Source organism: Mirounga leonina, unplaced genomic scaffold, assembly GCF_011800145.1.
Source record: "Mirounga leonina isolate KUSES-001 unplaced genomic scaffold, KU_Mleo_1.0 Mir_94, whole genome shotgun sequence".
NCBI lineage: Eukaryota > Metazoa > Chordata > Mammalia > Carnivora > Phocidae > Mirounga > Mirounga leonina.
In genome coordinates, this window is record NW_023270855.1 from 51353683 (window position 1) to 51380929 (window position 27247).

At 51.4% G+C, this 27247-nt stretch overlaps 2 protein-coding genes across 3 annotated transcripts in view; one reads left to right on the forward strand and one right to left on the reverse strand.

Annotated features, from left to right (window-relative positions):
- The window catches only part of SLC44A2 (solute carrier family 44 member 2), a 29548-nt gene extending 20229 nt beyond the window's left edge, over nucleotides 1-9319 (reverse strand). The window contains exon 1 of the mRNA XM_034996390.1: nucleotides 9199-9319. Within this exon, the coding sequence (XP_034852281.1) occupies nucleotides 9199-9229 (31 nt within the window). The 5' untranslated portion in view covers nucleotides 9230-9319. The remainder of the gene's footprint in view (nucleotides 1-9198) is intronic.
- A 7866-nt stretch (nucleotides 9320-17185) lies between these two features.
- On the forward strand, nucleotides 17186-26223 carry AP1M2 (adaptor related protein complex 1 subunit mu 2). 2 transcript variants are annotated; one of them, XM_034996830.1, is made up of 12 exons: nucleotides 17186-17227; nucleotides 18379-18535; nucleotides 18733-18800; nucleotides 19991-20121; nucleotides 20234-20381; nucleotides 20466-20592; nucleotides 21092-21240; nucleotides 21332-21403; nucleotides 24584-24742; nucleotides 25286-25411; nucleotides 25743-25818; nucleotides 26201-26223. In XM_034996830.1, exons 1-12 carry the CDS (start codon nucleotides 17186-17188, stop codon nucleotides 26221-26223), a joined length of 1278 nt encoding a protein of 425 aa, XP_034852721.1. The 2 variants fall into 2 exon arrangements, with proteins under 2 accessions (XP_034852721.1, XP_034852720.1); XM_034996829.1 differs by having other exon boundaries at nucleotides 21098-21240.
- Nucleotides 26224-27247: the final 1024 nt, after the last annotated feature.

Consider the following 27247-nt stretch of genomic DNA (forward strand, 5'->3'; position numbering starts at 1 on the left):
GGGAGGCATTACTCTCCCTATCACACTGCGTAACCAGGGGTTGAGAAATTGTCATGGGACGGCGGGGGGTGGGGGGGCTAGGGGGTGGGTATGGGGGAGGAATCCACCCACTCCGTTTCCAGATGACCCAGAACTAAGAATGGTCTTTACATTTTTAAAGGGCTGAAAAACATCAAAAGGGGAAGACTAGTTTGCCATGTGAAAATTACATGAAATTCAAATGTCAGCGGCCCTAAGTCCATTTTTCTTGCTACACAGCCATGCTGGTTCCTTTTCATGTTGTTTGCGGCTTTCAGGCAACGGCAGTGGAGTTGGGAAGCCAAGATAGACCGTACGTGGCCTGCAGAGCTGAAAATGTTTACTCTCTGTTTCTTTGCAGAAACAGTTTGCCGCCCCCGGTCTTAAGGCCATGAACCAAGTGTTGAGCCCCATTCTGTGCCAGCAGGTTTCACATGCTCTCTTTGTTTTTTTGTGGGTTATTTTATTTTATTTTTTTAAAAGATTTTATTTAATTATTTGACAGAGAGAGAGACAGCGAGAGAGGGAACACAAGCAGGGGGAGTGGGAGAGGGAGAAGCAGGCTTCCTGTCAAGCAGAGACCCCAATGTGGGGCTCGATCCCAGGACCCTGGGATCATGACCTGAGCCAAAGGCAGACGCTTAACAACTGAGCCACCCAGGCGCCCCTGTGGGTTTTTTTTTAAAGGTTTTATTTAGGGCGCCTGGGTGGCTCAGTTGGTTAAGCGACTGCCTTCGGCTCAGGTCATGATCCTGGAGTCCCGGGATCGAGTCCCGCATCAGGCTCCCTGCTCGGCGGGGAGCCTGCTTCTCCCTCTGACCCTCCCCCCTCTCATGTGCTCTCTGTCTCTCTCATTCTCTCTGTCTCAAATAAATAAATAAAATCTTTAAAAAAAAAAAGGTTTTATTTATTTATTTGAAAGAGAGACAGAGAGGGCACGAGTGGGGGTGGACAGCAGAGGGAGAGGGACAAGCAGACTCAGGGCTCGATCCCAGGACCCTGAGATCATGACCTGAGCCAAAGGCAGATGATTAACGCACTGGGCCACCCAGGTGTGCCCACATGCCCTCTCTGTAACAACCAGGAGTGGTATTATTGCCCTCAAAAGGGCTGGGGGCATGGACATGCTCTTTCCCTCTCCAGGCTGCCATTTTCCTGTCTGGAGAGTGGAATTAATACTTAACATTTGCTTCGTGGGTGTTAGGATTCAATGCTCAAAAAGCACTTAGCACAGGTCTGGAATTCAACAAACACTAGCCAGGGGCGTGGTGCCATTTGACAGAGAGGGCAGAATGAGGCCACATGCTCAGACCACGTAGCTGGTGAGGGATGGAGCTGTGTGAATCAAGCCAAGGCCCCCCTGGCTCCAACCCAGGCCTTTTCCTTGGCAGATACTGAGAGAGGCAGAACTAAAGATGGAATAGTGGGGGGAGCAGGTGGGGGGAAAGCTAGGCCAATAGACCAGGCTGGGTGGGGGAGGCGGCCCTTGGGTCCCGGCCTTGCTGGGCCTAAAGGCCGTCCCAGCCGGTGCGGTGGGTGTAGAAGATAAGGAAACCGGTCCAGGCTGCTCAGGCAGAGTGCTAGGGCCAGGGCATCAAGTGCCACCCAGCCCCCACGGCCTCCAGATAGCGGCCAAGTCCCCAAGGCTTACAGTGGCCCAGGGCCTCACCCATGCAGCCGGGCCAGCTCACCCCTGCCTTCCCAGAAGTCTGTGCCGAGGGAACGGGATCCCAGCCACCCACATGAGTCCCTTCGACAAAGACTTTGGGGACAGCGTCCAGGTAGGAAAGCCAAGTGTGACATTCCTCGTCACAATGCTAAGAGCAAAAGACAGAGCACCTACTATGTGCCGGGCCTGCGCTGGGCACCAAACCAGACATTTATTTCTAGAAGCTCATGTCATCCTCACAAGGCTCTGAGAGTATAGGGCCAAATACAGAAACCGAGGCACAGGGATGCTTCATGACTTGCCCCAAATCACACAGCCAGTAGGAGCTGAGATTGGAACTCTGCTCCTGACAACCATGCTCTTGAACTCTATGCTCCGTGATGACCCCCACTCACTGGGCATTTACCATGGACCAAGCTCTTGGCAAAGGGCTGTACCTGCATCAGTTCACTGGAGCCTGGAGGCAGCCCCAAGAAGGAGCCAACACTGGTGTTAACCCCATTGTATGGATGGAGAAACCAAGGCTCTGGTATATAAAAGGTACAGGTGGTACAGGGCGAGGAAGAATGCCGCTGGACTGCAGCAGAGGCGATGCCGGGTTCTAGAAGCTGGGTGAGAGTCCCAACTCCGTGGTGAGCTTTTCTGTAGATGTGCTTGTTTACTTAGCAACTCGGTACCAGGTGATTCAGGCGTCTGGATAAGCGCTATCACCTCTGTCCTGGTCTCCCGGCTTCTGCCATTGCACCTCATAGCGGCCAGAGGGCGCCTGTGAGCACCTGAGTCAGGCCAGTTCCCTCTGCTCAGAACTCTCAATGGCTCCCATCTGTCTCAGTACAAAAGCCCAAGGGCACAGGCCGTGCCCTCGGCCTGAAACGTTCTACACGGCTCCCTCCCTCCTGCTCCAGTCACCTTAGGATGGTCTTACAATTTTCAACTCTGCCTCCAGGCCCTACAGATGACTCCCACCCCTCTTTCCTGCATTATTTTTCTCCTGAGCCCTTCTCTGCCATTCTAAGAATGTCCCTCATTTATCTTTTTTTTTTAAAGATTTATTTATTTATTTGAGAGAGAAAGTACATGAGAGGGGGGAAGGTTAGAGGGAGAAGCAGGCTCCTCGCTGAGCAGGGAGCCCGATGCGGGACTTGATCCAGGGACTCCAGGATCATGACCTGAGCCGAAGGCAGTCGCTTAACCAACTGAGCCACCCAGGCGCCCGTCCCTCATTTATCTTAATACCTTGTCTGTTTCCCTTTCCAGAAAGTCAGCTACACCACTACAACACCTGCTGTGTCTCTGGGGTCTAGAACACAACCTGGCCCACGGTACCCTCACAATAACCGTTTGAAGGGAAGTTATGAATGAACTCATTTCTAGTAAGTAACCTCTATGCTTATCAGGGTAACAAACTTCAGCCAGAACAAGCCTGCAGACCAAAAAATATCACTCTCCCTCTCACCATTGGCCCAGAGCCCAACTTCCTCTGCCTGGTTTCCCTTTCCTCCTTCTAGACTGTGTCTAAGTACACATGCATAAGCAAACTTGTAGCTCTTTACCACCCCCCCACACCCTGTTTTGTTACACACACTGTTCCCAACTTCGCTATTTCACACGCTAACATAATCCGTCCTTGTTTCCCATCAGGGAGGTTCCTTAGACCTACGTCAACTATTTTACAAGGCAACATAGTATCCCATCTGGGAACAGTACCATTTTTCATTAAACCAGCCTGAGGAATTTTTCAAAATACTGCCCGGAAGGCACACATACACACAGAAATTAATAGGCTAAGCTCGTGCAAGCGACTTCGTGGTCGTGTTACCTCTGGGATGAGGACAGTTGGCCGAGGGTATGTAAAGGGCTCTTTTCCTTGGAAGGCTAAAATTTTCCGTGTGGTTGAGGGCTTATTTTTAATTTTCAGCACCCCTCTGCCCCCATAGAGAGAACATACTAATTTTATTATGTAAGAGATTAAAATCATATGTAAAAACAACTCCCCCGGGACACATGGGTGGCTCAGTTGGTTAAGCATCTGCTTTCGGCTCAGGTCATGGTCCCAAGGTCCCGGGATCGAGTTCCGCATCGGGCTCCCTTAGCAGGGTGTCTGCTTCTCCCTCTCTCCCTCTGCCTCTGCTCGTGCTCACTTGCTCTTTCCGTCAAATAAATAAAATCTTAAAAAAATTTAAAATAAAAACAAAAACAACTGTCCCTCTGGGGATTGACTGGGGAGGAGCACAAGAGAACTTTCTGGGGTAATGGGAAGGTCCTTACTTAAGCTCTGCAAATTTTCTTCTGTTAAAGGACACATATTTAAGATTTTAAGCTTTGTGGTTCACATACCATCTCGGTCACATATTCCTTTTAATTTTTTTTAACAACAACTTATAAACAATGGAGCCATTCTTAGTCTATCGGCTTTACAAAAACAGGCCTCAGCACAACAATGAGAATATACTTAGCACTATTTTTTTTTAAAGATTTTATTTATTTATTTGACAGAGACACAGCGAGAGAGGGAACACAAGCAGGGGGAGTGGGGGGAGGGAGAAGCAGCCTTCCCCACCAAACAGGGAGCCCAATCTGGGGCTCGATCCCAGGACCCTGGGATCATGACCTGAGCCGAAGGCAGACGCTTAACAACTGAGCCACCCAGGCGCCCCAGCACTATTTTTTTTTTTAAGTAGGCTCCATTCAGCATGGAGCCCAACACAGGGCTTGAATTCAGGTGACCCTGAGATTCTGACCTGAGCTGAAATCAAGAGTCAGAAGCTTAAATGACTGAGCCACCCAGGCACCCCTATACTTAACACTATTGAAACTTACAACTTTACAAATGATTAAGATGGTAATCATTAGGGGTGCCTGGGTGGCTCAGTCATTAAGGGTCTGCCTTCGGCTCAGGTCATGATCCCGGGGTCCTGGGATCGCCCCCCTTCCGGCTCCCTGCTCAACGTGAAGTCTGCTTCTCCCTCTCCCACTCCCCCTGCTTGTGTTCCCTCTCTCACTATGTCTCTGTCAAATAAATAAATAAAATCTTAAAAAAAAAAAGAGATGGTACATTTTATGTGATGTTTTTCACCACAGAATAATTAAACCTAAAATAACAATACTGATTGTCCCCTCCCTGGACATGAGGGGCTTTTGGGGGGCTGTTAATATTTTTGTTTCCCCCAAACAAAATCTGGGTGCTGATTCCACGGGTGTGTTCACCTTGAGAAAATTTCTGGCCCCTCATACAGTTAGGATGTTTCCTTTTATGTATGAATTGTCTGCTTCAATAAAAAGCTTAAAATATTCCCCTTGATTGGTTAAATATAAGACTGGTTCCATATAAGACGGTCCATCCACAAATGCACTATTTTATGCAACTGTCAGAAAACACTGAGGAGGGACGCCTGGGTGGCTCAGTCGTTAAGCATCTGCCTTCAGCTCAGGTCATGATTCCAGGTCCTGGGATCGAGCCCCGCATCGGGCTCCCTGCTCGGCGGGAAGCCTGCTTCTCCCTCTCCCACTCCCCCTGCTTGTATTCCCTCTCTTGCTGTGTCTCTGTCTGTCAAATAAATAAATAAAATCTTAAAAAAAAAAAAAAAGAAAAGAAAAGAAAACACTGAGGAAACTTACCAGGCACTGACATGAGAAATGTCTCCAAGACATATTAAACAAAGAAAGCAACCAAAAACAAAAAAACAAAGAAAGCAACATGTGAAACAAACACCTTTTCATTCATAAGTGTCTGTTGAATACCTACTAGGTGACAGGTGCCGTGAATATACCTTCAGACACACAGACACACAATCCTGCCTCGTGGAATTAGCACGCTAGAGATTTGCTGGTATTTTTGTAAAAGGAAAAAAAAAAAACCCAGCCACTAGATAAAATATATGTATATAATCGCACGTAAAGTTCTAAGGCCCAGACTCCATTTGGAAGAAAGCACAAGATGCTGGAACAGTGATGCATGCCAAGAAGGGTGTGTCACACTGGGAGAGGGAGCACAAGGGAGATTCTTCATGATAAAGCTACACCATCTTTTTATCTTTTGTATTTTGAAGCATATGAATACTTTTGAAGTACGACTTTTGGAAAGAAATAAACAACAACAACAACAACAACAAAAACCCAACTTTCAATTAATAAGTCAATATCCCCTCCCAACAATATTTTTTTTGAAAATCAGATGCCAGATCCCCACGGTCACCTGAGTTGGACTCTCTAGGAAACGGGGCCAGGGAATCTGCTTTTTATTTTTTTATTTTTTATTTATTTATTTTTTTAAAAGATTTTTTATTTATTTATTTGAGAGAGAGGATGAGAGGAGAGAGAGAGCACATGAGAGGGGGGAGGGTCAGAGGGAGAAGCAGACTCCCCGCCAAGCAGGGAGCCCGATGCGGGACTCCATCCAGGGACTCCAGTATCATGACCTGAGCCGAAGGCAGTCGCTTAACCAACTGAGTCACCCAGGCGCTCCCGGGAATCTGCTTTTTTTTTTTTTTTTTTTAAGATTTTATCTATTTATTTGACAGAGAGAGACACAGCAAGAGAGGGAACACAAGCAGGAAGAGTGGGGGGAGGGGAGAAGCAGGCTTCCTGCCAAGCAGGGAGCCTGATGCGGGGCTCGATCCCAGGACCCTGGGATCAGGACCTGAGCCGAAGGCAGACGCCCAACGACTGAGCCACCCAGGCGCCCCAGGGAATCAGCTTTTTTTTTTTTTTTTTAATTTATTTGCGAGAGAGAGAGAATGAGAGACAGAGAGCACATGAGATGGGGGAGGGTCAGAGAGAGAAGCAGACTCCCTGCCGAGCAGGGAAACCGATGCGGGACTCGATCCCGGGACTCCAGGATCATGACCTGAGCCGAAGGCAGACGCTTAACTGACTGAGCCACCCAGGCGCTCCCGGGAATCTGCTTTTTAAACAAGCACCATTACTGTTGTCTCACCTACCACCGCACCCCACCCTCCTGACGGAGTCTATTGTCTTGGGTTCTAGAATCTTTTTCCATGATCATGCCAAGGGTGGACGGGAAGGATGGCAGTACACATTGCTGTCATCCAACAGGGCCAGGAGCCATTTCTCTGGTCTGCTCCATGCTGCTGCCTCCTCTTGATGTGGTGTCTGCTGAGGAGGGAGCTTCCTGCCCTGCCCAGGCCAGCCAAGTCTATGCCTTGACAGAGGGCTGCTTTTCCATCAGCTCACGGAAAATCCATGTCCCTAGGATTAGGGGCCCCAGAGGCCTCTTGAGCAGGTACAGCCTACCAGCCACTGTGCAAAAGGCTGCCCCCCAGTGAGCATGGTCTGCCCAGCCCTGCAGACAAGGATCCAGAGTCTAAGAGATGTCACCAATTCTCCCTTGGCTACATAACTCCTAAGTGTCAGAACCAGGATTTGAACCTGGGTCTGTCTGCCGTCACCCGCCCCCCCAAATTCATGGTAACTGATGGATGGGAAGGCATTGGGATACAAGGGATATGTGAGCAACTCTGGAAACACCATTCCCAAAGGAAAGCTCCTCATTATCTGGCAGGGACTTCGTGTGGCAGCCTGAGGGCCCAAGGTTTTTGGTTCTGATAAGAATGGACTATTTACAAACTAAGTGAGATCTCCCCCCCCCCCCCCCCCCCACTTCAAGGAGTCAAGCCAGGTGGCCCCTCTAGAGGAGCTGATGATGGCCTGGATATAAGACCTAGCTGAAGTCTCTACCTCAGGCTTCCTTGTGCCTTAGAGAAAAATAATTAAGTAGCTGTATGGTTTGTTTGCTGTTCCTTCTGCCTAGAACACACTTCTCCCAAATCTTCCAGCAGCCACTGGCTCCAACTCCAGCCCTTGGTCACCTAAAATAATCCCAGATGATCCTCCCACACACATGCTGTCCTGTTTAATGCTCCACAACACTTGTAACAACCTAAAATCATATATTTATTCAAAGATTTTTCTGCTTTGTTCCCTGCTGTGTTCTCAGTGTCTAGACCCTGCCTGTAAGCAGCTCAATAAATACTTGTTGATGGAATGGGCTTCTGGCACCCAGCACAGCCTCTGTTGGGCACAGAGGTCCCCTGTCTAGAGTGTGGGTCTGGCAGGGCCTGAGAGGGTTTGCTTGGGCCCATCCAGGGCTGGCTCCCTTTGGCCAAATTCAAGGCTTGGTGAATCACATCACTGTCCTCTCTGCCATACCCCGCCCCCAGCCCTGCCTTACAGAGACCCAAGATTCCTCAGGTGCTTCCCACAGGACGGCAGGGCCTGGCCAGGACTCCAGGTTGAGATTCCCAGATCAGAGACAGCCAGCCACACCCAAGGGATGCACAGCACCCACAGACTCAGGGTCTGAGGCTTGAACCCAGAACCAAAAGCAAGGAGGCCCCTGGAGGTTGTGCCAGCAGCTTCAAGCAAGGAGGGGAGTGGCTGGGCAGTGGCCAGGTTCCTGTGTTTCCCTCTAGGCTGGGCTGGGCAGGGAGGGTCCCAGCCTCCCCCATCTATGTGTCTCTGCAACCTGCTGAGGCCACAGTCCCTGGTGGCGGCAGCCAGGAGGGAGGCACATCTCTTGTCAGCTTGTTTTTGTTGATTATTTTTGAGCGGTTTCCTGCCCCCTCCCCAAAGCTTTCTGTCTCATAGTTTCCAGGAAGTTCCTGTCGCACGAGGAGGGGCAGCGGCGCCCCTTCGCCCCAGGGGAGTGCTACGTGGGCCATGTGCCCGGCTCAGCCCTGGGACCCAAAATGGAGAAGAGAAAAGAGAAACTGAGGATGGCACTCCCCTCCGTGGGAACCCAGGGGAGGGAGGCACTGCAGGGCGTGGGTAGGGAGGAGCCTCATCTTGGCCCCAACCCCTGGGCACGCAGGCGAAGGCTACCCGCAGAGGTTCACGGAAGGGGGGTCCGCGTCACAGGGACCTCGCGAAACGGTAGCGGGCACCCCCAGTCCCTTGCACACGGCCAGGAAAGTTTCTCAATGGTTTCCTGCTTCTTTCCTGCCACCTCAGCGAGGGCGCCCTTCTTTCCGTCCTTCCAGGCCGCTGGCAAGAACTGATGGGCTTCCACCCCCACCCCCACCCCCAGCAATCGGTCTGTCCAGGCTTGCCTCAGTTTCCCCATCTCGCCAGAAGCCCGGGACGGCTACTTCTCGGGGGATGCAGGCAGGAGAAAGAAGTGGACTAAGGCAACCAGAAGAGGAGGGGGGTTGGGGAAAGTCGGGGCCCTATCCCTTTTCCCGAGCCCCGGTTGCCAAGCCTCCCCTCCCCCGCCTGGCATCTGAGCCGCCCAGATAACCGGACCTCCCCGGGCGGAGCATGCGCCGTGCGTCCCGGGCCATCAGCCGGAGGGGGTGCGGGGGCTCCCGGGAGAGGGGACGCGGGGCGACGCGGCGGGAGCAGGGGGGCGTGGGCTCCGCGCCGAGCGGAATGCGGGGCCGGGAAGCAGGAGAGGGCCCCCAGCTGCAGCGCGGGTGTTTATGATCTCGGAGGTACCCCTCCCCCAAGGCCCCCCAACTCAGCCGAGGCGACCGCGGGCCCGAGGCGGCTCCTACCGTAGGCTCCGTCCTTGCGCTCGTCCTCCATGGCCGCGTCGGGCGGGGAGGGGAGTCCGAGCCGGAGCGACCCCAGCCCGCGCGGGCGGGAGGCTCCGCGGGCTGCAGCGCCCCGCCCCGGGCCCGGCCCCGCCCCGCCCGCCGGGCCCCGCCCCGCCCGCCGCCGCCAATGGGAGCCCGGAGCAGGCCGGGGCGGGACGTGCGGCGGGGCCGGGCTCGGGAGAGGGTGGGGCCCCAACCTTTGTTTCCCATCTGCGCTCAAGGGAGACTCTCTCCTCGGTGTGTTCGGTGCGCTAGGAGCAGTTGTCACCCGTTCATTCATCCACCTATTCCCTCATCAGATACATACTGAGCGCTGACCGTGTGCCAGTGAACAGACCAAAAAATGCCATGTTTTCATTCATCAGACTGGCAAGAATTTGAGCGTCCTAGGTAACAACCACCGGGCTGAGCACATGCTGTGGGTCAAAACGTTATCTGGCAGAAACGATTAAATCCGGGGCACCTGGGTGGCTCAGTCGGTTAAGCGGCTGCCTTGGGCTCAGGACATGGTCCCAGGGTCCTGGGGTCCAGCCCCACATCGGGGCTCCCTGCTCAGGGGGGAGTCAGCTCCTCCCTCTCCCTCTCTTCTGTGCGCATTCTCTCTCTCTCTCAAATAAATAAATAAAATATTTAAACAAAACAAACACTTTATCACAGCTTTAGCCATAAGGACCAAAAATTGGAAGCTACCGAAATGTCCATAAACGGGTGACTGGCTCAGCACACCGTGGTCCATCCGTACCATAAAATAGTCCTCAGCAATAAAAAGGCATCAACTACTGATAAGTACAATAGCACCGATGAGTCTCAAAAAAGAGGATGGTGCTGAGTGACAGAGGCCAGGGACTTCTGAATGAAGTTCAAGGACAGGCGTAGCTAATCAACCCAGGGGAACTGGTAACTGAAAGTGGATTAGTGGTTGCTTTTATGGGTGGTAGGGCCTCTGGGGCAGCTTCCGGGGGGAGGGGGGTGGACAGGAAGCAAGACTGTGGTTACACAGGTGGGTTCAGTTTGTGGCAATCGCTTGACTTCTGCACTTTTTTTTTTTAAGATTTTATTTATTTGCGACAGAGAGAATGAGAGACAGAGAGCATGAGAGGGAGGAGGGTCAGAGGGAGAAGCAGACTCCCTGCCGAGCAGGGAGCCCGATGCGGGACTCGATCCTGGGACTCCAGGATCATGACCTGAGCCGAAGGCAGTCGCTTAACCAACTGAGCCACCCAGGCGCCCCGACTTCTGCACTTTCTTAACATGTTTCATTTTATTTTATTTTTTTTATTCTTATGTTAATCTCCATACATCATTAGTTTTAGATGAAGTGTTCCATGATTCATTGTCTGTGCATAACACCCAGTGCTCCATGCAGAATGTGCCCTCCTCAATACCCACCACCAGGCTAACCCATCCTCCCACCCCCCTCCCCTAACATGTTTCATTTTAAAATGGAAAAATTGTAAATAGGAAAGAAGGAGGTGGCCCTGCAGGTTGTAACAAGAGTGAATGTTTATAGGGAGCTTACTCAGCTTCAGAAGAGGGATTACGTACTTTGTATTTGATCTTTATAATCATTTTCCAGTTGGGGAAAGTGACACAAAGAGGTTAAGCCATTTCTTAAGTGCTTCGTATTAAATCCTCGCAACCCTTTTCCAGTTGGAGAAGATGACACAGAGAGGTTAAGTAATTTCCCCACAGTCACCCACGTAGTGAGTGTGGGGCTATACACGGATTTGAACTCATGGAGCCTGACTTCACAACCCACAGGCACTCCGTAACCCTGCCAGAGTAGCCTGGCTAGATTTCCAGGTCCCAGTGGTTAGTAAAAATAGCAAGTTGAAAAATAGCAAGTTGTATTTAGTTGGTTAGTTGTGAACGGTATGGGGAAAAGAGAGAAACGACATTACACACACACACACACACACATATATCTGCATGTAACTTAATAGAAAAAGATCTGAACATACCAGCCAGTTGTTGTCAGAAAGACCAGGATGGAGGGAGTGGGGACAAAAGGGACTGTTTCCCGATCTACAATGTTCTCTCTTTCCTTCTCTCTCTCTTTTTAATATTTTATTTTATTTTTATTTTATTTTATATATATATATATTTAAGATTATATTTATTTATTTGAGAGAGAGAGTGAGAGAGAGAAAGAGCACAAGAGGGGGGAGCGGGAGAGGGAGAAGCAGACTCCCCGCTGAGCAGGTAGCCCGATGCGGGACTCGATCCCAGGACTCCAGGATCACGACCTCAGCCAAAGGCAGTCGCTCAACCAACTGAGCCACCCAGGCGCCCCTATTTTATATATTTTTTAAAGATTTTATTTATTTGACAGAGGGAGACACAGCAAGAGAGGGAACACAAGCACGGGGAGTGGGAGAGGGAGAAGCAGGCTTCCTGCCGAGCAGAGAGCCCCATGCAGGGTTCCATCCCAGGACCCTGGGATCGTGACTTGAGCCAAAGGCAAATGCTTAATGACTGAGCCATCCAGGCATCTCTCTCTCTCTTTAATAGGAGAAAATATTCATGTGGGTAATTAAAACTCTATTGAAAAAAAAATAGATTTAGGGGCTCCTGGCCCAGAATTGAGCCCCATGTCGGGCTCCTTGCTCGGGGGGGGCCTGCTTCTCCCTCTCCCTCTGCCTGCCGCTCCCCCTGCTTGTGCTCTCTCTTTGTCAAATAAATAAATAAAAATCTTCAAAAAAGAAAAGAAATAGATTTAACGTGGAGGAAAAGGAACCCTTGTGCGCTGTTGGTGGGAAAGCAAATTGGTGCAGCCCTACAGAAAACCGTACAGAGGTTCTTCAAAAAATTAAAAATAGAAATACCATATGAGCCAGGAATTCCACTGCTGGGTATTTACCCCAAGACGACAAAAACACTAAGTATAAAAGATATACGCATCCCTATATTCACTGAAGCATTCTTTACAGCAGCCGAGATATGGAAGCAACCTATGTGCCCATTGATGGATGGCTGGATGAAGATTCAGTGTATACATATGATGGAATATTATTGAGCCGTAAAAAGAATAAAATCTTGCCATTCTTGACACCGTGCATGGACCCAGAGGGTATTATGCTAAGGGAAATCAGTCCGAGAAAGGCAAATACCATATGATTTCATTTCCATGTGGCATCTAAACAAAGGGACAAACACACAAACAAAACGAAACAGAATGATAAATACAGAGAATGGGTGGTGGCCAGAGAGGGAGGAGTGGGTGCACATAGGTGAAGGGAATTAAGAGGTACAAACCTCCAGTTATAAAATGCCTATGTCACGGGGATTAGAGAGTACAGCCCAGGGGATACAGTCAGTAAGATCATAATGACATTGGATGGTGACAGATGGCATATCCACACTTACTGCTTAAGATACAGAATTGTCAGTTTGCTGTGTTGAGTGCGCCCGAAGGCAATAGAACATTGTCAACGATATTTCAATTTAAAAAAAAATCATAAAATTAAAATATATTTTAAAAATCGGTTTAATCAGGCTGGTCACAAAAGGATAAATGCTGTCTGATTCCACTCATATGAACTCCCTAGAGGAGTCAAATTCATGGAGACAGAAAGTAGATGGTGGAGGGCACCTGGGTGGCTCAGTCGTTAAGTGTCTGCCTTCAGCTCAGGTCATGATCCCAGGGTCCTGGGATCAACCCCACATCGGGCTCCCTGCTCTGCGGGAAGCCTGCTTCTCCCTCTCCCGGTCCCCCTGCTTGTGTTCCTGCTCTCGCTATCTCTCTCTGTCAAATAAATAAATAAAATCTTAAAAAAAAAAAAAAGTAGATGGTGGGCGCCAGGGGCTGGGGAGGGGGAGGGGAAGGGGGAGTTTGGGTTTAATGGCCCAGAGTTTCAGTTTTGAGAGATGAAAGGAGTTCTGGAGAAGGATAGTGGTGAAGGCTGCACAATGCTTGTGAATGTGCTTCATACCCCCGGATTGTACACTTGAAATGGATAAAATGGTAAAGTTTATGTTAGATAGTTTTTTTAAAATAGATTTTTAAAAACAGGGTGCAACACAGCTATGACAGGGGAGCGTGGGACAGTCGAGAGAGCCCAGAGCAGGGATGTGACCTAGACATGGATTGAGAGATCAGAGAAGGCTTCCTGAAGAGGAGACCTTATCGCTGCTGGAGGCTAGGAAAGCAAAAATGAGTAGGCATTGTGCGTTATTGTGCACTGTGCGGTTAGGTGCTGGATGAAAGAGAGAGAGAGGAACCGAAATTAAGGAAGTCAGTGCGTCTGGGGCAGTAGGTTCAAGCTCAAGCGGTGGTGGCTAGTGAGAGAGTTCAGCTGGGGTTGTTTCTCACTGTATTGGCCCCGCAGGCAGCTCCAGGGCAATGGGAGCCACTGGGGATATGAGAGTGAGGGAGTGTCAGTTTCAGACCACTCCCTTGAGTAGTGTGGAGAAGGAACAGAAGGGGGTGCCTAGAGGCAGAGTCCCAGAGGGGAGGCTGGGGTGGACTCTAGGCATCCAAGAGGAACTGGGGCAAGGCCACAGCCCCTGGGAACAGTGGACATTGCAGCTGAGGGGGGGCCATTGGGCACACAGAGCTGCTCTGTTCTCTGACCCCACTGAAGCTTTTGGGTTCATGCATTTTTCAGCGAAACAGACCTTGAGTTTCAGATTCCAGGGCTCTGGGCCCCGGCTTTTGGATTCTATTTACTGCCTGAAAAACATCTCAGGGACCCAGGAGAAGGGCCCTTCAGAGGGTCGGTGATGATGGGCTGGGGCAAGGGCCTGGCAGCGTCCGCAATCCCCCTGGGTCACCTTCTGAGCATGGAGCAGATGGGATGGAGAGTGGCAGCAATGCCCCTCTTTTGAGCAAAGACAGAATAAAACCTTGGGCTTTGCAGGGCTGGATTCCAGCCCCACCACTGCTGACAGCATAACTTTGTCCAAGTCAGTCCATTTTCTCCTCCCCTGGGCAATGCTATCTGTCAAACAGAGATAATAGGCCTCCCTCCCTCAAGGCTTTGTTTCTAGAAGAATTCCCACAGGGGAGACACTTAGGGCATGGCCTGGGTAAGCTGAGTGCCCCACCGGCTGAGCTGTTGTTAGGAATAGGAATACTTGTATCTGGCAATGCAGCAGAGCAGTTGGGAGTGGGTGGGGATTGAGTTCTTGATCTCCAAGAATCAAATTCAATTTCTGGCCCAATTGCCTCACAGCTGTGTAGCCCTTGGGCAAGTGCCTTGACCCCTCTGGGTCTCTGCTTCTTCCAATGTAAGAAGACAGGAATGGTCTTCCCCTTGGGTCCTGAATTATCAGGAAAAGCAAAGATGGGAAGACCAGAGTCAACCAGAAAAAAAAAAAAAAAAAAAACAGACTTGGAAAAAAAATCGATGAAGACAGAAAGAAGTATCGGGAGAGACGTGCTCGGCGAGTGTGCACTTCGGCTGGGCTGCCCTTGCCATGATATTATCCACGTTAGAGGCCCGCCAGGAGAGTGGGTAGTTCTAATAGCAACAGCTGCAGTCTTTGCTTCCCTCCCTCAAGTCCCCGGTGGGGACACCCACCCCACTCTCAGAGGCTGATAAAGGTGTGGGGCTGGGTTTGTAGAAGGAAGGAAAGATGATGCCTGGGTGAGCTAGGTGTCCAGCCCCCCACCCTCTGGCCCTTTGGGACCCTCCCTCTATTGAGCAGGATCAGTTCCAGCCAGGCTGGAAGTGAGTTTCCCTTTCCTTCTCCTGCTCATCCCGCTAGGAGGGCAGACAGTTGCGGGGTCTGTAATAGCTGATGTGCAGGGAGCTTCGGTGCTGTGCCAGGCAGTGAGCGAAGCCTGAAGAGATGGCACCAAGACTCTCATGCCCGTTTAACAGAAGGGGAGACTGAGGCACAAGAGGTGCAATCACTAGCCGAATGCCTCAGAGCCAATTGTGGAGTCAGGATTCAAAGTGGCCACCTGTGTCCTTTTTTAAAAAAATTTTTTTACTTATTTTATTTATTTATTTTATTTATTTTTAAGATTTTATTTATTTATTTCACAGAGACATAGAGAGAGAACACAGATAGGCAGAGCGGCAGGCAGAGGGAAAGGGAGAAGCAGGCTCCCCGCTGAACAAGGAGCCCGACGCGGGGCTCGATCCCAGGACTCTGGTATCATGACCGAGCCGAAGGCAGACACTTAACCGAAAGAGCCACACAGGCGTCCCGCTGCCACCTGTGTTCTTAACTGCTTCACAGTAAATAATAATAGCAATGATAGCAAATAATAATAATAACATTATAGAGTGTTGGCTACATCCCAGGTCTGTTCTAAGAGTCATCCTGGGGGTAATAACCCAGGCATCTGCGTGATAACCTAAGGAGGAAAGAGCAGTTACCTCTATTTCTCAGATGTGCAGACAGGAATCCAGGCAGGGGAGGGCAGGTGCCCAAGGCCACCCAGTTGGCTGGTGGCAGAGCCAGGACTTGAGGTCCAAGCAGCTGGCTCCTGAGGCCTCGTAGAAACAACATAGAAACAACAACAACAAAAACAATATTAGTACTCCCTTTATGCAGGCTCTGCATGAGGACTCTTTCTGCTGTCTTCTCCCTGCTCGTAAAGTCATGGTGGGAAATTTCCAAATGTCAGCCTCTTCTCTGATTTCCCTGTCTCACAGTGCCCCCCCAAAACCTGCCACCTGCTCAGTTGCCTTCTTCTTTATTTTTTTTTTTAAGATTATTTATTTATTTATTTGACAGAGAGAGAGAGCACAAGTAGGCAGAGCAGCAGGGAGAAGGAGAGGGAGAAGCAGACTCCCTGCTGAGCAGAGAGCCTGATGTGGGGCTTGATCCCAGGACCCTGGGCTCATGACCTGAGCCAAAGGCAGACACTTAACCACTGAGCCACCCAGGCGCCCTTCACTTGCCTTCTTGATCAGAGATGATCAGGATCAAGATGATTAAGACGATCTCCCGTCATGATCAGAGATGATCTTGTTTTTTGGTTTTTATGTTGTGCGCCTCTCACCCTCCGTTGAAGAGAGCAGTGGAGTGGCTTGGTCTATTTGCCATCCATAGCGGTACAGGGGGTACTCGATAAATATTCATTCATTGCATGAATCAGCCTCAGCAGCAGCATTACCATAATGAAAGCAGCCTCCATATGTTCGGTCCAGCGCCCAGGAGGTACTCAATGTTTGGTGAGAATATAGTCACAATAATAATGACCATTGATTTTTTCACCATTCTATCAACATCTTAGTGTCTTATAACAGGAGCTTGTAAATACTTTTGGAACGAATAAGAGTAACATTAGGAATAATAATAAAAGTAGTTACATTTGTTCTGCTCCAAGTTCTACCCACAGTTCCTCAGTGAAAGAATTTACTAGTCAGTAAATTTATGAATGAAAGAATAAATTAATTAGTAAATCGTTATTGTATGAAGGAATGAATGATTTGCACAAATATATTTTTTCCTCCCCTCCCCACGGACCTGGACAGCTATTATTTGAGTACCCAGTGTGGGGCACTGGGGACACAGACATAAACAGGACAAAATTTCTGCTCTACTGGGGCTGGTGTGCATGTGGGAGAGACAGAAGAGAAACAAGATGAATGGTTAAATGGGTAGATGGATGGAGATGGATGGATGGGTGGGTGTATGAATGGGTGGGGGGGTGAGTGGGTGGCTGGCTGGCTGGGTGGACGAATGGATGGGTGGGTGGATGGACGGGTGGGTGGACGAAGGGACGGTTGGTTGGTCTGGAGATTCCTCCCATCAGCCCTCCTGGGTGCAAAGGGAAAGGGAGGCGGGGCAGCTGTCCCCTTCGAAGCCCCGCCCTGCAGCAGCCTTCGCGTCGGCCAACAGTGCCGCTCACCTGGAGGCCTCCCCTTTAAGACGCTCTCACCTGGGCACTCACCTGCGCGCGGCCGCTTCCGCAGGAAGAAGGAAGCGGCGCCGCCGTCGCTTCCCGGCGCTCCCTCCCCGCCTCCCGGGTCCGCCAGCCGCCACCATGTCCGCCTCGGCTGTCTTCATCCTCGACGTCAAGGGCAAGGTGGGCCGGGCGCGGGGGGTGCGGGTGGGGGGGAAGAACAGGTGAGGCTGCGCTCCCCTGGACCCAGGGGCGGCTCCTCCTCGCGGGCGGGGAGGCTCCAGAAAGCTCCGGGAGCGTGGGAACACCCCTCCCCCAATCCCTGGAAGTCCCGGGTCGAATCCCACCTCCACTGTTTACCAACCGCGCGCCGCGGGCCGGGGACTTTGCCTTTCTGAGCCTCAGTCTCCCTGCCCGTAAAAATGGGAATAACAGAGGTCCCCACCCAAAAAGAATGTATGCCACTGGGTGGTGTAAACTACTTATCACAAGAACCCTGCTGCAAACATGAGGAGTTCAGTCCACTGAAATTATTTCTATCACCATCTATTCCATCATCCACACGATTCATATTTGGGGAAGACAGCAGGGGCAGGAGACCCTCTTTCCCATTTGGGGCTGCCTTGTCCCTTTCTGAAGCTCCCTCTCATTCGCCTTTTCATTTCAAATCAATCAAAACGGTGGTGGTGAAAAGCTAAGGTGTTTGAGGACCAGCTCTGTGCCGTCATGGTTCTCATCCCTGGTCTAGACCAGCTCAGGAAGTAGGTACTGTTAATATCGAGTGCTTACTGCCTGCCAGACAGCAGCTATGTGGGTATCATCTCTCCCTCTCTTTCTTTCTAGAATCTTTCTTTTTTCTTGGCTTCCTTCCTTCCTCCCCACCCTTCCCTTCCCTTCCATGGGCCCCACCTCACCAGTTGGGTGCCTGTGAAGCCCTGGGCAGGAGTAGGAATTCCGGACCCAGGTGTCTTGGTTCAATTCCTGGTTTCCCCACCTGTTAGAGACATGGTTCACACCTTGGTGTCCCCATCCTTCACATGAAGACACATGAAGATGAAGCTGCTGCCTACCCGACAGGCTGTAGTGAGATCCAAATCAGTTAGCAAACATCCCGTCTTTAGTAGGACACGGCTGGTCCTCACTGAGGACTCTGGGACGTTTGCTGTTGTTATCATGTACCCATTTTACAGAGGAGGAAACCGAGGCATAGAGCAGCAGAGTCTCTTGCCCCTGCCCGGCACCCAGGAAGTAGAGTCAGAACCAGGCACTCTGATGCCCCCGGATGAAGGGGCCCAGACCCCAGCGATGACCAGGCCTTCTCTGCTCACCCTTAGCCCCTGATCAGTCGCAACTACAAGGGCGATATCGCCATGAGTGAGATCGAGCACTTCATGCCTCTGCTCTTGCAGCGCGAGGAGGAGGGCGCCCTGGCCCCACTGCTGAGCCATGGCCGGGTCCACTTCCTGTGGATCAAACATAGCAACCTCTACTGTATCCAGCCCCTAGCCGGGTTCCTGGAGGCCTGGGGTGGTGGCAGCTCAGGCCCGGAGACGGTGGGACCGAGGACAGAAGTTGCACAGCACATCAGCGGCTCGGGTTGGGGGTGGTGGACAGGGTGAGGTTTTAGGATCTGTGCCCCACTTGAGACCTCCAAAATGGCACCTTTTCCTTAACTTTGCTGCCCATAGTGGTGGCCACCACACTGAAGAACGCCAACGCCTCCCTCGTGTACTCCTTCCTCTACAAGACTGTTGAGGTAAGTTCTGGCTTCCCATTGGCTGGCTGGTCTGTCTGTCCAGCCGATTTGCCCTCCTCTTTCAGGATCCATCTCTCCTAGGAAACTTGCCCCGACCATCGAAGCGCATCTCTCTGTTCTCATTAGCTGCTAGGAGATCATCTCTCCCTGTAGGGCAAGGACCAAGGAGGTTTCCAAGACGGTGACTGCTCAAATCTGAGCCAGAGAAAACTGGGTTCCAATCCCAGCACCGCCCCCTCCCCCAGCCGTGTGACCTTGAGCAAGTCACTTCTCCCCGTTTCTCTAAACTGGGAGTTAAACCAAGTCCTGCTTCGGGGTTGTTGTACAAATTAGTCAAATTCATATTTATGAGTGCTTAAAACAGTGCTTTGTATACAGTAAGTGCTCAATAATGGTTTGGTATTATTGTTAGCATTAGTACTATTTTTAGAATCATATAATAATTTGAATGCTTGCTAGATGTCATTCTTGACTGAGAAGGTGCTCAGTAAATCCTTTTCAACTATGATGAGCGCTGTGAATTGTGTAAGGCTGATGAATCAGACCTGTGCCCCTGAAACAAATAATACATTATATGTTAATTAAAAAATTAAAAAAAAAAAAAACTTTTCAACAAATAGGGAATGTGTACTGATCTGTCCCCTGCCAAGCAAAGAGGGGACACAGCTGTGCACAAGACAGGCGCAGTCCCTGCCTGTCCTGAGGAGTCCAGGGCCCCAAAGGAAATGCAACAGGACATTATGAGACCCAGTGAGTGGGGTGCTAGCCTCACCTTGACACTCAAGGGGGAGGAGGGGTGGTAGTGGCTTCACTGAGGAGGTGACATTTGAGCTGAGGCCTGAATGATAAGAAGGCCACTGTGAGAAGAATGTCCCAGGCAGAGGGGACAGCATATGCAAAGACTCTGAGGTGAGAACAGAGAGAAGGCCAGTGGGGCTGGAGCAGAATGAGGGATGGAGGGTTTTTCAAGTGTCAGATGACTGGTAAGTTCTCTGCTGTGGTTATGCCTACACCTTCCCAGAGGCCCTGAATTTGGGGTCCCAAACCCCTAAAGCTCGTGGACTCCCTCAATTCTTAATGTCCCAGCACTGGTATACAGTAGGCACTCAATAAGTGCCTGTTGGGTTGCTGGCTGGATGAGTGAGGCCCCAGCCACACCTCTGCTGGTGTCTGTTTCCCCGCACCCCCAGGTATTCTCTGAGTACTTCAAGGAGCTGGAGGAGGAGAGCATCCGAGACAACTTTGTCATCGTCTATGAGCTGCTGGATGAGCTCATGGACTTTGGCTTCCCGCAGACCACGGACAGCAAGATCCTGCAGGAGTGAGTGGGCCACGGGGGCAGCCACAGGGGGAGCCGCTCATGGGAGGCAGTCAGGGAGGGTCCGGGAAGCGTCTCTGGGTCCAGCTGCTCATCGCCCCTGCCCTCCCGACAGGTACATCACGCAGCAGGGCAACAAGCTGGAGACTGGCAAATCACGGGTGCCACCCACTGTCACCAACGCTGTGTCCTGGCGCTCTGAGGGCATCAAGTACAAGAAGAATGAGGTCTTCATCGATGTCATAGAGTCTGTCAACCTGCTGGTGAGCCCCCCCCCCACTCCTTCCACGGCCTGGGGGCAGCAGAGGAGGCCCTATGCTTGTTGACCCCTGTATGTGCATCCTCAGGTCAATGCCAACGGCAGCGTCCTGCTGAGCGAGATCGTGGGCACCATCAAGCTCAAGGTGTTTCTGTCGGGAATGCCAGAGCTGCGGCTTGGCCTCAACGACCGGGTGCTCTTTGAGCTCACTGGCCGTAAGCATTTGGGGGGGCAGGGGTGCTGGGGCGCGGGAGGGAGCCGACCCTACCCCATCCTGGGACCCAGAGAATTGCAGCCCGTTCTGAACTAAGCACTCGAGTGCCCTCTGCTGGTCACGGCCAGTGCAGTGGCTGCTGGCTCGTTGGCGCAAACAGTGCTTCGTTATTGGGTGCCTGGCACAAGTACAAGGGTAAAAAAGACAAATCACTGTCCTCGTGGAGCTGACATTCAAGTGGGAGTAGGAGGACGGAATCGCATCCTATTTAAAAACCTGACAACGAGAGCCAGATTCCCTGGATTCAGAGCCTAGCTCTGCCCCCCTGGCCGGCTGGGTTGACCCCGGGCAAGTTACTCATCCTCTCTGGGCCTCAGTTTCCTTACCTGCAAAATGGCAGGTAATGGCAAGTGGTAGGTGGTGAAGGCAGGGCTAGCGACCTGGGATAGGGTCTCTAGCCCAGGCCTCCAGGGTCACCCGCTGGCCCGCTCGGCTCTGAGTTTCAGGGAGCAAGAACAAGTCCGTGGAGCTGGAGGATGTGAAATTCCACCAGTGCGTGCGGCTCTCTCGCTTTGACAATGATCGCACCATCTCCTTCATCCCACCCGATGGCGACTTCGAGCTCATGTCCTACCGCCTCAGCACCCAGGTGAAGCAGGGTGAAGCAGGGTAAAGCCTCACTGCAGAGGGTGAAAGATGACCCCAGAACCTCCAAGAACTTCCTCTTCTGCTGTCTGCAGGTCAAGCCATTGATCTGGATTGAGTCCGTCATTGAGAAGTTCTCCCACAGTCGCGTGGAGATCATGGTTAAGGTAGGCCCAGGGGAACAGTTGAATCCAGTGCTTGATCTGCCCCTCCCCGCCATCACCCACCTAACCCCATCTCTCCCATCCTCCCTGGCTCCTTATTCCCCTCCAGCCTCACTGGTCTCCTGGCTGGATCTCAAACATGTCAGGCACGGTTCCCTGTAGGGGCTTTGCATTGGCTGTTCCTTCTACCTGGGCTGCTGTTCCAGCAGCCATGCCCACAGCTTTGGCTCCCACCCTCTCCCACCCCCTTTGATTTCTGCTCTGCGGGCCATCACATCTACTTCTCCCCTGCGTGATTTCTTTTCCCCAGTGTCAGGCACTTAGTAGGTTCTCAATAATGTCTAAATGATGGACAAAGTATTAGTTATTATACTATGATTTTAATGGAGCTTCTACTTTGTAAGGGAACTCTAAGGGACAAGAAGGAAGAAATAAAAGATATGCTGTCCTCAAGGAGCTTGCAGGCCAGCTGGAGAGACAGACAAACCATCAGCAAATCCTGGGCAAAATAGATCCCTAATCTGCCCACTTCACCCTTCCTCCACTGCATCTGCCCTGGTCTCCCAGCTCCTGCCCTCGCCCCCCACCATCTGTTCCCTTAGAGGGCACCTGTGAGCACTTCATTCTGGCTGTGTCTCTCTTCTGCCTACAACCTTCCATGGCTCCCACTTCACTGAGAGTAAAAGCCAAAGTCCTGGCAGCCCACAAGACCCTGCGACAGTCTGCCCTGTCACCTCCCTATCTTTACCTCCCTCCACTGTCTCCCTCCCTTGCTCCATTCCAGCTATATTGGCTTCCTCTTTATTCACACCAAGCAAGGTGATACCTCAGGGCCTTTGCACTGGCTGTTCCCTTTGGATCATACTCCCTCCCTGCCCCAGATATCCACATGGCTCCTTCCCTCATCTCCTTCAGTTTTTTGCTAAATGTCACCTCCTCAGAGGCCTTTCCTAATTGCCCTATTTAAAATTGCAACCCCCCCCCCCCCCCCATGGGGCACCTGGGTGGCTCAGTTGGTTAAACATCTGCCTTCAGGTCAGGTCATGATCCCAGGGTCTTGGGATCGAGCCCCGCATCAGACTCCCTGCTCAGTGGGGAGTCTGCTTCTCCCTCTCCCTCTACCCCTCCCCCCCAGCTCGTGCTCTCTCTCATTCATTCTCTCTCAAATAAATAAATAAAATCTTTTTTTTTTTAAAGATTTTATTTATTTATTTGACAGAGAGAGACACAGAGAGAGAGGGAACACAAGCAGGGGAAGTGGGAGAGGGAGAAGCAGGCTTCCCGCGGAGCAGGGAGCCCGATGCGGGGCTTGATCCCAGAACCCTGGGATCATGACCTGAGCCGAAGGCAGATGCTTAACGACTGAGCCACCCAGGCGCCCCAATAAATAAAATCTTTAAAAAATACAAAATAAAATTGCAACCCTCTATCATTCCCCACCTCCCTCCTTGCTCTATTTTTCTCCTACGACTTAATACCAACTGACATGTTTTATTTACTTGCATATCAAATATACATATATACATGTAATATTTACGTGGTTTAAAGAAAGTACTCAGCATATTCACTTTATAATTTTACCACCCACATTTTTTTAAAGATTTTTAACATTTTTTAAAAGATTTATTTATTTGACAGAGAGAGAGACAGCGAGAGAGGGAACACAAGCAGGGGGAATGGGAGAGGGAGAAGCAGGCTCCCCACTGAGCAGGGAGCCAGATGCGGGGCTTGATCCCAGGACCCTGGGATCATGATCAAGGCAGACGCTTAACGACTGAGCCACCCAGGCGCCCCTTAAGACTGATTTTTAAGTAGTCTCCACACCCATCCTGTGGCTCAAACTCACAATCCCAAGATCAGGAGTTGCACACTCCACCAACTTGAGCCAGCCAGGTGCCCTGCTGCCCACATTTTTAACCATAATATTTTGTTCTGCTGGTTTCTGATTCTATCAGTGGACTGACTTGCTTTGGTTGTGTAAGATTGATTTGAACGTGAGTCCCAGGAGCTTTAGCTTAGTGTATCCCTTTCTGTAGTTGTAGAATATTCCACCATGGGGATCTTTTCTGTTCCTTCTCTTGCATGGATTGTTCCAGTTCTTGGCTACTCTAGTTCTCATTGCCATGAACAGCTCTGTGCATGTCTCCCAGCATCCCAAACAAGAGCTTCTGCACAGCTTAGAGTGAGCCCTCTTTTACAGATGGGGAAGCTGAGGTTCAGAGGGATGCAGATGTCCCCCATCTAGGAAGGGAGGGGACCTACTTTGAACTTGGGTCTGCCTGGCTCGAGAGTCTGTGTTTTTAGATTTGACCTTGTTCCCTAGTCTCGGGGTGTCAGGGAAGCTGGATTGCAAGATGAATGAACAGTCACCAGGGAGGGTCTTGACGCCCCTCAATATCCCCATCCCTGCAGGCAGGGAAGGGGAAGGGGCCATTAATGCTGGTGCTTCCCGGAAAGAATATCCCCTCTGGTTTACTTGGAGGTCCTCTGCCCCTGATTCTACCTCTCAAACATCCCTCCCCAAATTCATCATTAGTGGTAGTTACCATAATGCTAGCTACTGTACACAGAACACTTAAAATCCTTGTGTTCAAAGTTTGTCCCATGTCACGTGCTAATACAGATGATGTAACTTATTCATTTATCTGTAAGGAAGGCATGCGATGGTTGACAACACACGCTCAGTTCAAGTCCCTGCTGTGCTAGGTACCAGCTAATTGACTTGGACAAAGTGCCTCATTCTCCTCATCTGTAAAATGGACCTTAGGGATGGATCCTACTTTAGGGAATTAGTGAGAGGACCAAGTGGTTGGCTCGGGGCCTAGCACATGCTAGGGGCTCATTAAATGCCAGCTCTCAGATGAAAACTCCTCTGTGAGGGCACCATTAGCATTTTGGACCAGGCAAAGGTGTAGGACACTTTGCAAAAGGAAGGCACCCACAGCCTCTGGAGTCTCCTGTGGGTGTGACCCCCAGCTCTGCCATGTGTTGGCCGTGTGTCTCCAAGCAAATGCCTTAGCTTCCCTTCGTCTCCATCTTCTCATCTGTAAAATGGGCAGGCCGATCGTCCCCACTTCGGGATTGCAGAGGCTCTCCCCGAGGTTGTGCGGGGGATAGGGCTTGCTGAATATTTGCAGAATGCAGGAGGGAATTCTTCACGCCCCACACCCTCTCCCCTGACAGGCCAAGGGGCAGTTTAAGAAGCAGTCGGTGGCCAACGGCGTGGAGATATCTGTGCCCGTGCCCAGTGATGCCGACTCCCCAAAGTTCAAGACCAGCGTAGGCAGTGCCAAGTACATGCCAGAAAAGAATGTCGTTATCTGGAGTATTAAGTCTTTCCCGGTGAGTACTGGGGTGGGTGTGGGATCTGACGGACCTGCCCTTGTGGCTCGCGAGCAAGGCAGAGAACAAATCAGAGACCCGTGTGTGTTTGCATATGGTTATCCTTTAGGGGTAATAAAGCTGGAAACCAGGTCAGCAGGGTGGTTAAGCTCCCCGCCTCCCAGGGCTTGAGGAAACCAGCCCTTGCCTCTCGCAGCTAGACAGCCTTAGGAAACCCACTTCCCTTCATGGAGCCTCTGTTTGCCCACCTGTGAAATAGACAGGATCACGTTACCCTCACCCTTGGGCTGCTGGAGGATTTGGTCAGTGCCTGCGAACGGCGTGGTGTGCGGGGTCCATCAGGGCCTGGGAAATGGGGAGATGGTCATTGACGCCTTCTGACCAGGCTTTTTAGTTAGAAGCTTCAGCTGTATCTTGGCCAGGAAGCTTCACTTTCGGGTCTGAAATGGACAAAGAACAGAGCCTGCTCTGGGGGCTGCCCTGAGGATGGTCTGGGGCAGAGAGAGGCCTCTTGGTGTGTCTGATGCCCCCATGTGCCCTCAGGGGGGCAAGGAGTACCTGATGCGTGCCCACTTTGGCCTCCCCAGCGTGGAGAAGGAGGAGGTAGAGGGCCGGCCCCCCATTGGGGTCAAATTTGAGATCCCCTATTTCACCGTCTCCGGGATCCAGGTGAGTGTAGTGAGCCCATGTCTTCTCTCCTTGGCCTCAGTGGGTTCCCCATTTTCCTATACCTTGGCTCAGGTCACATCTGTTCCCTGGCCTGTGACACCTCGTCCCCCCCCCAAACCACCCCGTATCTATTCCCTTACACTGTGCCATCTCTTTCCCAGGGTCCTGGACTGCCTCCCTGCTCTCCTCCTCTCACTGCCCGTGCCACACCTTTTCCCCCACACGTGTCACCTCACCACTCCCAGACCGTGTCACCACATTCCCCCTGAGTTCCCTCACCACAGCCAGCCTCTCTGCCCAACCCGGGCCACCTCATTTCATCCCCTTTCAGGTCCGATACATGAAGATCATTGAGAAAAGCGGTTACCAGGCCCTGCCATGGGTTCGCTACATCACCCAAAGTGGTGGTAAGGCAGCCCGCTCCCTGGGACTCTGGGGTCACGGAGATCCAAAAGATGGTCTCTGGGCTTTGATGACACTCTGGCTCAGAGGGCACCAAAATCCAACAGGCCTGGCTTCAGTTTGCCCATCTTTAAAGTGGGGGCAAGTGCCAGCTCTAGGGTACTGATAGGGTTTGGACAAGGGACTGAACACAGCACCCCCATCTGTATCTGGAGACAAGCTTGTTGCTATGGTTACCTTCCCTGTGTTGAACCCCATTCTTAGCCTTGTTACATCCCCATGGAGTTGATCATGAGCTCTGGGGGGGGAGATAAGTGCGGGAGGGGTCTTTCCCTCTGTTCCCTTTCCCCAGTTCTGAGATGGTCTCTGCTCATTGTTTCCCTGCAGATTATCAACTTCGTACCAGCTAGGAGAGAGAAGAGGTGGGGACTTGGACATGGGGCCTTCCCTCTTCCCAGGCTGGGACTGTAGACTTGGGAGGGAGGAAGATGGGGGATGTGTGTGAGGGAAGGCCCCTGACTTAGCAGTTTCTTGTTCCCAGCACCCAGCACCTGGCTTCCTCCCTGCCTTTCCCTCCACCCATAGGCTGGGGAGGAAGAGTTTCCCTACCTCCTGCCTCTGGGCTCCTCCCTCCTCCCAATTGTATATGAAGAAATAGAGGAGGGTCCTGAAGCCCCCTCATGAGTGCCTTCTTGCAGTGACCTGCCTTAGGGGTGTTGGGGCCCCTCCTTCACAGCTGCTGAGCCCAGAGGCCATGCTGGCCCACCCTGAGTTTTAGGATGGTATTAAAAAGAATGAATCTAGCTGCTGTGTGTATTCTTGGCCAGGGGACTGGGGATGCCGGGAACACCCGTGAAGTGCTGGGATGGGAGCGGGCAACGCAGATCCGTTTCTCAGGCCTGGGCATGGCACATCTAGGGCCGTGCAGTTTCCCCCCTCGCTCCTTGGGCTCCCTGTTTGACGATCTTCAGTTTCCCTTGTAGCAGCCAGAGGGCGCCTCTTAACTTCTAAGTCCCGTCGTGGCTCTCAGCACCCTCCCACGGTTCCCTTGTGAAAAGTAAAAAGTGCCCACTGCAGTCCACAAGCCCGATCTGCGATACCTCTCCCTCCACTTAACCTGTCCTCACCTCCTCCCACTCTCCCCCTCTAGTCCGCATGCTTCCTGTGCACAACAGGTGCTCCCACCTCGGCCATTGCATCTGTAATGCCTGTCACCTGGCATGCTTTCCCCCAGATATTCACCTGGCTTCTTCCCTCACCGTCAGGTCACAAACGTCACCTCCTCCGGGAGGCCCTCCCCGACATATTTCTTTTCTTTTTTTTTTTTAAAGGTTTCTTTTTTTTTAAGATTTTATTTATTTATTTGACAGAGACAGAGACAGCAAGAGCAGGAACACAAGCAGGGGAAGTGGGAGAGGGAGAAGCAGGCTTCCT